This window comes from Manacus candei, unplaced genomic scaffold (assembly GCF_025592945.1).
Source record: "Manacus candei isolate 608988 ecotype Guabito, Panama unplaced genomic scaffold, ASM2559294v1 h1tg000072l, whole genome shotgun sequence".
In the NCBI taxonomy this organism is placed as follows: domain Eukaryota; kingdom Metazoa; phylum Chordata; class Aves; order Passeriformes; family Pipridae; genus Manacus; species Manacus candei.
In genome coordinates this window covers 4,391,053-4,403,187 of record NW_026138120.1, presented here as the reverse complement: position 1 = coordinate 4,403,187, position 12,135 = coordinate 4,391,053, and the positions used below count along the sequence as shown (strand labels likewise).

The window sequence follows — 12,135 nt, the reverse complement described above, 5'->3', positions numbered from 1 at the left end:
CAGTGTTGTTTAGATAAGCACTTAATGCATGTGGGTGAACAGAGAATAACTGTATTTGCTGGATGTGCAAAGGAGGAGCTGCAGCAGCCACAAAAGATTACATGTGAAAACATGACCAGAGCAGCTGTCAGGTGACAGGTCTGCAGCCAAAGCAGACACCAACCCCTGTACAGTGCAAGCCTTGGCCCCCACATCTCAAGGGTGGTCAGCCAGCTGGAGCCATCCTGCAGAGCCATCCAGGACATCAACCTTCTCAACTCCACAGCAGAAATCAAAAACTGTGACAGTGTGGAGGAGACTTCAGTACTCCATAAACCCACACTTGCATAGCATTCTCTGGCTGAATAACTCCATTATACAAGCTTGCTTACACCGACTCTTTGATTTTCTAGAAGAAAAAATTATGGTAGCACTCTGAAAAGTGATAGTTAGGCTAAAAAAAGTGCTGAATGCCTTTCCTCTGCAAAACATATTCTGGCTATCCTTGCAACCAAACACTTATTACTTGGCACCTCATTCAAAGCAGCATTTCCAAAGCTGCTATTCATTGCAAAGATTTTATTGTCAGTGGTAGCAGCTGAGAAAAGGGAAAGAAGAAATTGTTTGTTCCTACTTGATGAATCTACAGCATTCTGAGAAAAATGTGGTTTTGCTATGTAACTATGTAATCAGAGCCCAGGAAACACCTCTACACAACTCAGAATATAGCTGTCACCTTCTATATTGCTTCATTACATCCTTAACCCCCCAAAAAAGCAAGCATGGACCATATTTTCACACTATATTCAGTTTCCACACAATAACTCAGGTACATAGTGTTCAAGCCTTATTTATATAAATTATCTCAGAAGATCTAAATAACAGAAAAAATGTATTCCAACCTGCCAGCAGCTGACAAGTCTTATGAAACTACTGATTCTTATTTGTTTGCCATGGTTATTGACATTGCTGAATAAGCCTTGATGAGATGTCACATTCCCACTAGAATTATTTACTCCAGTAAGTATAAAAGTAGGCACTCAATAGGATTGATGTATTAAGGCAGGCATTTGGTTCATATTTGTTAATAATAGGTATGAACTTCTAAAAAAAAAAAAACAAAACAGAGTCCAGATTATAAACAGGGTCCAAATAATAGATTATTAATTTTAAACATAAACCTCTCACTTCATAATTTCACCATCCCCCCCTTAAAAAAACATCAGAAAACTCTCTTCCAGACACAAGAGGAACAGGGCTATCCACTTATAGCCAAGACACATCAGTAATAAAGGTAGGTCAACCAGAGCCAGACACTCAGTTTGCAGCACAGCAAACCACTGCTACTTGTTCCACAGAAATCAGAACATACCCTTAAACCAGCTCAGGCACAAAAGGAAACAGGGGGGAAAGACAACACTAACCACCAAAAAAACCTCACTGACCACTAGATCTCTAGAAACAGGAGCTCAGATGATGACAGGATTTCAAAAGGGAGCACAAACTCCAACCTCCCTGTCTCCTCTCCTGCACCCCACAGATCTGGCAAATCCCTCCACAGCACAAGAGCAAAAGCAGCCTGTTCTATTGAGATCTGTGCCAAAGCAGGCAATGACAAATGAAACAGACATAAGGTACTGCTGTGATCCTGCTTGCCACTAACCCTGTCTTTAAAACTCCTGAAGTGTCCAGCCTCAGCATTTCCTAACACTAACATTTTTCTTTGAGTATGAATGCTAAAAACAGAAGAATACTGACAAATTTGGTGGCAAAGGCTGTGAGTGAATGGTGTCAGGCTCCATTGATTTTCTAGAACTCCAGTCCTGAAAGCAGCATAACTGGCATCATGCCCTGTGACAGTAAATTCCCATTAGGAAATATAAAAGTAAAGAACAGAGACTTCACATACAAGAGATGAAGCCAACAACTTTAAAGAAAATTGAGCAGGCTGGAAACTAATGATATTTATTTCATTTACAGTATCAAGAAGAGAATCTTATCAAGGCAGTTCTAAGAATAGCACAAGGCACAAATGTATCTCGCACCCTTGCTTGGGCATGTAGATAGGTTGGAGGTATTCCAAAAACAGACACGACAGTCATAAGCACAAGAGATTTCTTCTTTCATTAATGAAAAGAAGCTATTGTGCAGTTTCTACTGTACTCAGGCTGCAGAAGCCCAATTCCTAGCACTGTCAGTCAGGTCATTATGAAATATCAATGAAATCACATAGGCTTCAGCCCTGGATAACAAAGGCAATAGTCAGGGAATGCTTTAGAAAGAAATTATCTTTTCCTGAAAAAGGGCCTTAAGATTCCAGATTACAGAAGAGATCCCACCCCACCCCCTCCCCCACCATCAAATCCAGGCTCTAAATTGGCATTAACTCTTTGCTTAACTACTTCCAGCACTGCTGTACCATAGCACATATTTGAAAATAGGCAAAATATCTGTACCATTGTAGCAACTCAGTAAACTGCATCATGGTTGCTTTTAACCCCTTCCAAAAGAGGGATGGAAAAACCGTGATGAGGCAATGAGACTGCCTCCCTGGTTATCAAGGCATTGAGACTGACAGCCTGATTGGAACTGTCTAGAGAGGTGATTCCACAGGTAACATGGGCTACCTGGGCTCTCCCATCACAGTGAAATGGAAACCTGGAAAGGTAAAACATGGTTGTTCATAAAAGCACTTTGGACCATCTTGTGTGGATGTGCCTGACAATGCACTTTACTGACAATTCTTTTGCTGCTTATTTACAGGAACAAATTTAGTAGAGCTCAAAGGAATGGTAATAACTGTTCTCTGGAAAGGGAAATATGCAAGCAGTAGAACACACAACAAAAGATGTGGTTAGCCAATGCTGTTACCACTGCTTGCTTAGGCTCAAAGCAGAACTAAGTATAAAGTCATCCATATGTCTTCCACTCTACAACACCAATTAAACATGGCCATGACATCTTCTGCTAGCAGTGAAACTTGTGCCACCATGGAGGGGACAGCCATACACCAGGATAAATCCAGCCTGGGTACATCTCAAGCAGCCAGCCCTAGTTCTAGCACTCATGTAAGTCAAACCAGAATGATGAATATAAGTCTCTCCAGCGTTAGGATGAATCCTCATCTTTCCGAAACACACACTAGTACTTGTATCCTCATGTTGTAGCCAGATATAAACAGTATTAACTAACTGTAAAAACACAGAAAAAAGCCAATTTCTGACACAATGCCTCTTTCTTCTTCATATTAAGAAGAGTTTTTCCCTAGTGCACTTTACATACACTTTGTACTTGCATATTGTTCCTAGATGTTTGTATTCACTGTAACCAATAACTGTAAAATTTGAATCTGTGTGCCTCTGATCCATAGCAGTGTGTAGGGTAGATAATTTTTATTCTGGAAAAGAAAAATAATTAGAGAAGCTGGAAAAAGCCAAACAGTTCCCCTGTCAAAAAGGAGAACTATCTGCACTCTCTGACCTACTCTGATCTACTCTATAAAGCTATCAGGGAGCCTCAGGCATATAAGCCACAGTCTGGAAACATGCTCAGCAAAATGAAATATAAAAATCTCCAAACAAATCAAACACCACAAAATGCAGCAAGGCACCCAAGGCTGAGAACACTCTGGTGACACTATATGTCAGAGTTGATTTAGCAGTCAAGAATTCACCTCTTGTTTTTTAAGATATAAATCTAGCAATCTCCTGGGTGATGAGCAAAAGTAAAACTGAAATAGCGATGAAGCTTATTAATTTAATGTTTTAAAACAGTTACATTTCAAACAAGCCACAAAAAGCCTGTCACAGAGATATCCTTGGAACTCTCAGATATCCTAGGCATTTGAACTATCTGCTCACACATCTGTTTTGACACAAGTAAATTGTTTGGGTCAAAATGGGGGAGTTGGTAGTTTTTTGCCCCACACAATTCTAGCACTCTCACTCCTTTTCCTCTCTGCTACAATAGAAAAAATATTAAAGAGATTAAGAACAAAAAAAACATAGTTCAAGCTAACCAGTTTTGCTCTGGTAGCAGAAGAGAGCAAATAAGCAGCACTCCAACAGTAAAAACAGGCTTTGAGAGGGCAGGAACATCCAAGAGATTATTACTTCTATCTCTGAAATGCCGCCAGCTTGTGCTTGTGTTACAAAGCAAAGTCAAACACATTAGTTTAAAGGCCAGTGGCCTGCAATGGAGCAGAAGAGAGAAAAAGCTCACAGTAGCCAAGCAATAGAGTGCTGAAGGCAGCAACCAGTTTCTTTTATTAGTTGCTGTCTGCCAGCATAGTGCATCTCTTCTATCTCTGTACAAAGTCTAAGGGTTAGCTTAAACAAGGTGGTTTGAGGTAAGCCATCTGTCTGCATGTGCATGAGCTAGGCTGCCTACCAGCTAGTCATCAGGTCTCAGCTGAGAGGCAAGAAATGCAGCTTCCTAAACTACCTCTGAAATGTAGCCTTTAGAATACAATCCTTTTTTTAATCTAAATACAGTAAACCAAAATTTTCCTCATAGGCACAAACACTGCTGTGCTTCATCAAGGTTTCCTGCCAGTCAGCACTTACCCGTGGAAGTATCACTGGGGGTGGAGGTGCCTGGGTTCCAGTTCACATGTGCAGCAACATGACTGTAAGTTTGGCACTGCTAGTATAACTTGGAGGCTCCCTAAAGAGCAAATTCTCAGTAAATTCGGCTGCTGTTTGGCTTCTGTTACCAGATTCTGAACACCTTACCCCATGATATAATGCAGATACACCCAGAACTAGACTGCAGCACTGGCATGATGCCTGGTGATTATGTTACAAACACCAGAATTAAGATACCTCCAGGTAACACAAAGCCAACTTTAATACAGTCAAAGTCTGCTTTCCAAGCTTTATACCTGTCTTACAACACCAGAGATCCCTCAGTTACCTTCAGGTGAGTTTCTATGTGTGCAGTCCTCAGACCAATGTACAGCAAAAAATCTTACTGCTCCTCTGAAAACTCAGAGCAAGGGGACCTGGGATGGTATTGGTAAAAAAAACCAACCAAACAACAAACAAACAAACAAACAAACAAAAACAACGAGAGAAAACAAAAGAACTGAGTATGCCATGAACTTTTAGAGAACACAAAATTCCTCCCGCCTCACAAAGGGTTGGCTTTAAGCCCAGAAGACTGTTTAATACCAACATATTAGAAAAATTTTACACATTCCACGGTTTTACAGACTTTTTGTAGACTACCTTATTTTCCCCCTTTCACTCCTCCATAAGAAGTTGCATACTGTTAAGATAAAAGAGCTTTTACAGCTCTGTAGTGAAGCAAGAAAGTATGACTATTTTCAAATCATGAATATAAGGTCAAGTTAGAAGAAAAACAGGTGGACCTAAAAGAAAAAAAAATCTACATGGAAAATTCATCTATTAAAAGGTCATCCAGCCAAGACTTCTTCCAAGAAAGAAAACCTCAGCAAGGAGAAGGTTACTAGAGAACAAGAGAAATCTAGTCAGTAAAGTCTACCCCAAAAATAAGACAGAGGGACTTGCATCTTAAAACTAATACAACACAAATTCTTACTAATGCATGATAAATTCTTAAAATCCACACCTGGGAAAAGAAAAAAGAGCGCACTCTTTCAAAAAAGGACCTTATTTATGTTTAAGAGAACAATATTTCACCTGCACATACAAATTCACTAGACTGATCACCACAGCAAGGAAGAGGGCTGATCAGCATCTGCCACTGCAAAATTACAATGCAAGACAAGAACAAACTTTTGAGAAAGTTGACACACACATGCACAGAACAGACCTTCATGAAAAGCCTCATTGTTCGGGGTCTTGGGAACCTGCTGACATGGAGGGAAGGAATTATGCTGATGAGGTAGCTGCAGGGTTACTTGTCTGGTAGATTGAGCCACAAAGATCAAGCTGAAAATAACTTGCAGTATTCGCTGAATTCCCTTGCGGCCCTGCCACAAACTAGTTGATAGCTGTATAGCACAGTCCGCCTGGTTCCTTTATGGCAACAATCTCACTGAATTACTGTGCCATTTTTGGTTACATTGTGCATTATCACATTTGCAAACATGAGCAGCACAGAGATAAATAGGATACAGACTTCCTGAGAGAGTCTTATAGAACAACCCGTATTGTCAACCACCTCTGAAGTGACAGTCACAGACAAGTAATCAAAATTTGATACACACTGCAAAGAATAGAATATAATGAAAAGTAAGTCCATCATCACTGTCCAGTGAAGGTTAAGAAACCAATGCAAATCTACAGTATGGAATGGAGAGAAAAGCTGTTCATTTGGAAAAAATATGCTAGGATGGATGAGAGAAAAAATTTAACGAGAGGCCCAGGGGATTACTGACTTTGAAAAACCACAGCACTGAAATGGATCAACCATGTTTTTCCATTGGCAAAATATCATACATTTGGTTTCTCAGACCTGTTTAATTAGTTTTATAAAATGCAAGGGAAGAAAAGCTGCAGCAAAAAACCCCTCCACCCAATGATAACTGAACTGTTGGCAGTTTTCAGTGTTTTAATGAACAAAGTAATATTCCTGAATACGTCATGTAGAAGCTCTGACACTCCTCTCCACGCTCCCTAACAGCTAATTACCTCTGACAATTTGCTTCAAAGGTGGATAGTGTTGCATGCCTGCTACTTAAAAAACATGAAGCAGCTGAATTCAAGCCATTCCTTAATGCTTTTCTTAACTTTTAGAGGTAGCACTCACTACCAGTAGACAAAGACTGTGCAAAGCTACCAGATAGCCTTTAAACCCAATAAAACAATTAAAATCAGTACTGTGTTTTAACCAGCTTATTCTACTCAAAGCATGCGTGAGTAAAAAAAATACATTAACAATACCTAGTGCTGAGTGTGATGAACATGTAGTGATAAGCGATTGCTTGCACTACTCTCAGAGCAAATGATGATGTTTTTATTCTGTGTTGGGAGGAAACAGGAAGCATTTTGGTAAACATCTGGAGCCTGTATGTTTCTGTACACGATTGTACTTGCAAAACCTCAGGCTAGCTAATGAAGAATTATGCATTAGCATAGAGACTAGCTGAGGCCAAAGTATCCATTAATTAGGACTTGAGCCACTACTTTAAAAAATAAATAAATAAATAAAAATTGGCCCACTCCAGTTCCTCATCTAAAAGTGTATCTACACCACACCGCAACAAACTTTACCTTCATTTAAAAAAAAACAATATTTCACTATTTAAGGAAAATGCTTGCAGATAGATACTGGTTCTACAAACTGTGGTGTGCTAGGAAAAGGAATTACACTCTGCGCTTCTAAAAAATTGGCAAAAAAGTTGAGTTTCTGCCTGAATTCTCTCTTGGACATGGGAAGCGGATTTCTTTATATCCAAAATTAAGCCATTTAATAATCCATGAGTTGTACTAGATGTTGGTAGCAACAAGAATCAAGAGAACGTTAACTGTTAGAAAGAGGAGCACCATACCCTCTGAAGTTCAAAAGTCATCCCACTTGAAAAACAGAATTAAAACTGGCACTGGCCTTAGGATATCTTCTGGGGAAGCAGCAACTAGATCCATAAAGGACCTGTTCGGATGAGAGACACCAGCCTGGCACAGAACACCCCATGTCCTCAGCCTTCTGCACAGCCACAGAGACAGGAGGAAGCTTAATGCAGCACACATCACAGCTCCTGCTTTCCCAGTTGCCTGCCAAAGCAAGAACTTGTGGACTCTAGAAGCTCCTGACAGTGCAGATAAGGCTCTGTGTCCTCTGCTAAAATGACTACCCACACAGATCCTTGTCTTTCCTTCTGGTGCCTCAGTCTCTTCATTCCACCTTCACTTCACACTTTTTCCTCTTCCTGTCCTCTTGTTTCATTTGTTCCCTTGCTTCACTCTTCCACATCTGCTTATCCCTTAATTTCTCCTGTCATTAAAGTGAGGCTGCAGTAACAGACTATAATTAAAATTACTTCCAGAAGGGTCCCTTTCAACCTGCACCCAGCATCAGCATCCAGCTTCAGGACTCCACATCCAGCCTGGATTCAGAGAGAAGTCACAGCACTGAAAACTGACCATGATGCAGGTGCCTCAGCTGCAGAACATGTCATCAAAGCCAACTGCACAAGAGTTATGTTTGGCTTACAGACCTTATGCTTTTGTTTTCTCCTCTCACGCTCCCTTATTAGAGTGCAAGCTCTTTGAGGTAGAGTTTTTCGGCTACCTGTTTAGCAGCATGTCTAGGGTAGCCAAACCCCATTACAACTGTCAAACAACAACCATGGATGAGAATAATTCTTATGGTAAGTGACAAACTTTGAAAATTGGCTTCTAGATCCACTTAGCCAGGATATTTTTCCTTTAAAAGGAAAAAGTAATCAGTAGACTATTTGGGGCAGGAATCTGAGATTTGAACAATGTCTCCTGTCAGCTGGAGAAAGTACAGATCATAGGTTTTTCTGCAATTAAACAAAAAAGTTACATTCTGAGTTTCATTTTCAGGACTTTTAAAAAATCTTGTCTCTTTTCTATTCTAGAGGTTTGAGTGAAGTGAGCAAGGACTCCACAGTCCGACAAGAAAACAAGACAACATTCATTTCTTCCAGAAGAAGTCCTTTCTCACAGTTTGAATGTAACAATTCACCCTTACCTCAACTTTGCTTCCTGGCTCATGATCTGCGGCAGCAAAATAGACCACCTCCTGTACTTCATCCCTAGGCCGTGCAGAATTCTTTCCAAATACCACCAGCCCATCTTTAGAACATGGGGGGAAGGCTACAAAACAGTAACTTGGAGGAGCTGCAGCCATCCTGAAAAGGAAAGAAAGCATAAACAAACAAAATTAGTGTTTTTTTAATTCATAATTGTATACACTGAAGAATCACTCAGTCTACTGCTACTAATTGTAACTGAGAAGGAATGCATTCCCTCTATCTATCAGTTGATTGTCCAATGATAATGGAAGAACAGGTCAGCTCAAAGGAAGTTTATCTGAATTTAATTTAAAAAAATATAATAATTTTCATCATTTTTCACCCAAGTCTTTTGAAGGCATAAAGAATAAGAAGAAAGGCAAGATAACTGTACCTTAATGCGTCTACTTAGTCCCCACAGAAAGAAGATACTCTGCATCAGAGCTGTTCAGGAACATATGACCTAGATGTATTCTGCTGACTCAGGCAAGTGCAGAGACACAGAATAATTTTAAATAATTTACTTTCTCTGCTCCCATGCACTTCAATGTTTTAAAAAAGGAAAGAGAAAATATGTTTGAGGGATTCCTGAGAGAGGACAGTAACGTAACTGGAAACAGAAAAAAGATATAGCACAATTCAAAAACTGTCTGAAAATTAATCTGCTCAGATCAGAGAGACTGAAGCAGTAATTGCACTTTATTTTCTCTGTGGTTTGTCTGCATTGCTGTTCTTACTCAAAGCTAATTGATTGCAGTTTGTTTGTTTATGCAGGTTAATGTGAAATGTTTATATGATAATTTTAAGTGTTTGCAATGACAACATATTAATAAAAAATGTAAACTGTTTCAGGACTATGACAATACTGTAGCTGGTCTTGTGTACATTGGCATATCTGACATTTTTTCCACCATTCAGGGAAACTTCTGGCACATATGCCTAAAAAGGAAAAGGTGAAGTGTTTATCATTTGTTAAAATAGCACTCGACACAGATGTCTGAAATTTCTTCATAGTTCTTATCACTGCAATAAAAATTCAGCCCCAAAACAAATAATTTTATTCCTCCACAATAACTTGAATAAGTAAAAATACTTGCGTACATTCAGACTCCTTAGAAACTTCCCCCCCCCAAAGCTGCTTTTTTACCATTAACTTGCACATGCTCCAAAGCATTCAAATCGAGGGTTTGGGTTTTTTTTCCAAAGCAGTGCCATTTGAGCACATCTCACAGAATAGCAGGTTGCTGATATTAAACCAGAGAAAGAATGCCTTTTGGATAAAACCTATAATTCATAAAGTGGTAGTTGTTTGCCTGTAGACTATGAACAGGTCACACAGATGCTCAATCTTGGAAAAAAAGGTCAAGAAGATAAATGTTAACAGTGTCCTCTACCAACACAAGGTGAGGTAATGAATTGTCTAGGGAACTCCCATCACCTTTCAATTTAGGTAAGATTATATACAAGAATAATCATCCAGCTGAGCTGAAAATGCATTAGGAAACAAACAAATCCCTTTTTACAAAGCAGAGTTTTGACTGGTAGGACAGGACAAGCTACTGGGAGCTGGAATGACTTCAGCTGATAAAATAGATCTGTCAGAGGACATCGACCTGCAGACGTGCATTGTGCCACTAGGCACATTATTGGTTCAAGAGGTCTTGCACACAGACATGATGGAAAGCCCCAGTTCAGCTGCCACGCATCACCTGCGAGTCATCAGAGCATTTCTGATTAAACTGAAATGCAGTATGTAGAGTGTTGCCCAACCTTTGTCACTAATGAAACCATTTAGTATTTTGCTATGAGTTATTCCAAGTATGTACATTTATTTTGCTGCGTTGGTGATGTCAATGTAACTGCTTTCCTGCACTCTAAGAGTCCACATCTACCTTCAGGTAAGTAATCATTTAGTGCTCCAAATTTGTCTTCTGATGCATTGCCAGACTAGTTGAAATCTTGAATAACTTGCAGACTTATTGTGGATCTCACTATTCAGACTTACTGTGGATCTCACTATTCAAAAGAAATATTTCCTTTATTCTAAACACAAGCCAAATGGATTTATTTGAAATATATGAGACAGCTGAAAGACATTAGACACCCAAAAGCCTAGAAAAAAAGGTTAAAATTATATACAGTACTCATTTTAATTAATGAATGCCCAAACATATTGGCAGATGTGAAGAAATGTTTCAACATTGTGTGACTGAATGAATATGAAGGCAGATATTTACATACCTACAGTCTGAGTAGGTAGGGAAAAGAATTAAAAGCTTGTAGGAATCTAATGCTCTACAGAGTTCTGAAACCTTCCCTGAAATAAAGAGACTCAATAGTATGTATTTGTGAGATTGTACTTTTTTTTCCCCTTAAATATACCAACAGTTACTGAATCAAAAACAAATTGCCATTTTGGTAATGCTTTATAAGTATGAAAGCATGAGTAAGCTCCTCTATAACTAGAGTTCAATACACAGTGTATTCTGTAAGTATGAGTAAGCTCCTCTATATGTAGAGTCCCTTCAACACACAGTATATTTCATACAGGGGAGTATAGAACAGTTAAACACCAACTTGAATGTTACAACCTTATACTGAAAATGTGATTGTCATAAGAGAAGTTGGCACTGGGATCTTACATTACATTTCTAAAGAAGGAAGCCACCTAGCAGCCTACTACAGTTAAATCTACGCAGTTTGCTGGGTAGCACTTTTTCCTAGAACCTCATTTGGTTCATTTTAAATATGATAAAGATGGCCATTTCTCAGATACAACCACAACCTGTATTTGTTCAGAACACTTCTGTACTTCCTACATCATGTAACTAAAACAGACTGTTAGCAGCCACCTATCTAAGCAGGACATTTCTACTTGGTACTTCATTTTATGCTTTTCCTTTGTTCAACCTGAGGTTGTCCTCGTTCTCATTTTCAGACATTTGCCCTCTTACGAGGCACCATACTGACTCAATATCAAACAAACATTTTTCATCTGCAGAAGGAGCAGAACACTCCTCCTTCACAGTACCTCTGATAAATCAGCCTGACTTACAAATCCACCTACTGTTATAATTCCTACACTTTTTTCACAGAGTATTTGCTCCTCCAATGAAAGGCATTCCTGAAAACCTTAGAAAACACAGGGAATGACTGCAAACAGATCTCAAAGGACACCTTGTTGACCATTCACAAAGTTCTTTACCACAGAGCATCTTTGCATACAGGCCTGATTCTCCCAACAAACCATACCTGTAACCTGCATTCTGGTGTAGACAGAGGGAAACACACACCATGTCTTGATTGCAAACCATTGTACTCAGAGATGGGCCACTTGAAAGTTAAGAGAAACAGGCACCATACAGACCACTATAGGCTATATCCAAAATCATTCCATATATGAAAACCCTGGAAATAGACAAAGAGCTGTACATTATGCTATTCCACTACATAACTGCTGCAGTTTCAGG

General features: G+C 39.3%; 1 protein-coding gene across 2 annotated transcripts in view; it reads right to left on the bottom strand.

Moving 5' to 3' along the window:
* Positions 1–12,135, bottom strand: part of SCRN1 (secernin 1) — a 37,728-nt gene that overhangs the window by 17,905 nt on the left and 7,688 nt on the right. For both annotated transcript variants that reach the window (XM_051808338.1, XM_051808339.1), the window contains exon 2: positions 8,623–8,782. In XM_051808338.1, coding sequence (XP_051664298.1) covers positions 8,623–8,781 — 159 coding nt within the window. In that variant the 5' untranslated portion in view covers position 8,782. The remainder of the gene's footprint in view (positions 1–8,622; positions 8,783–12,135) is intronic.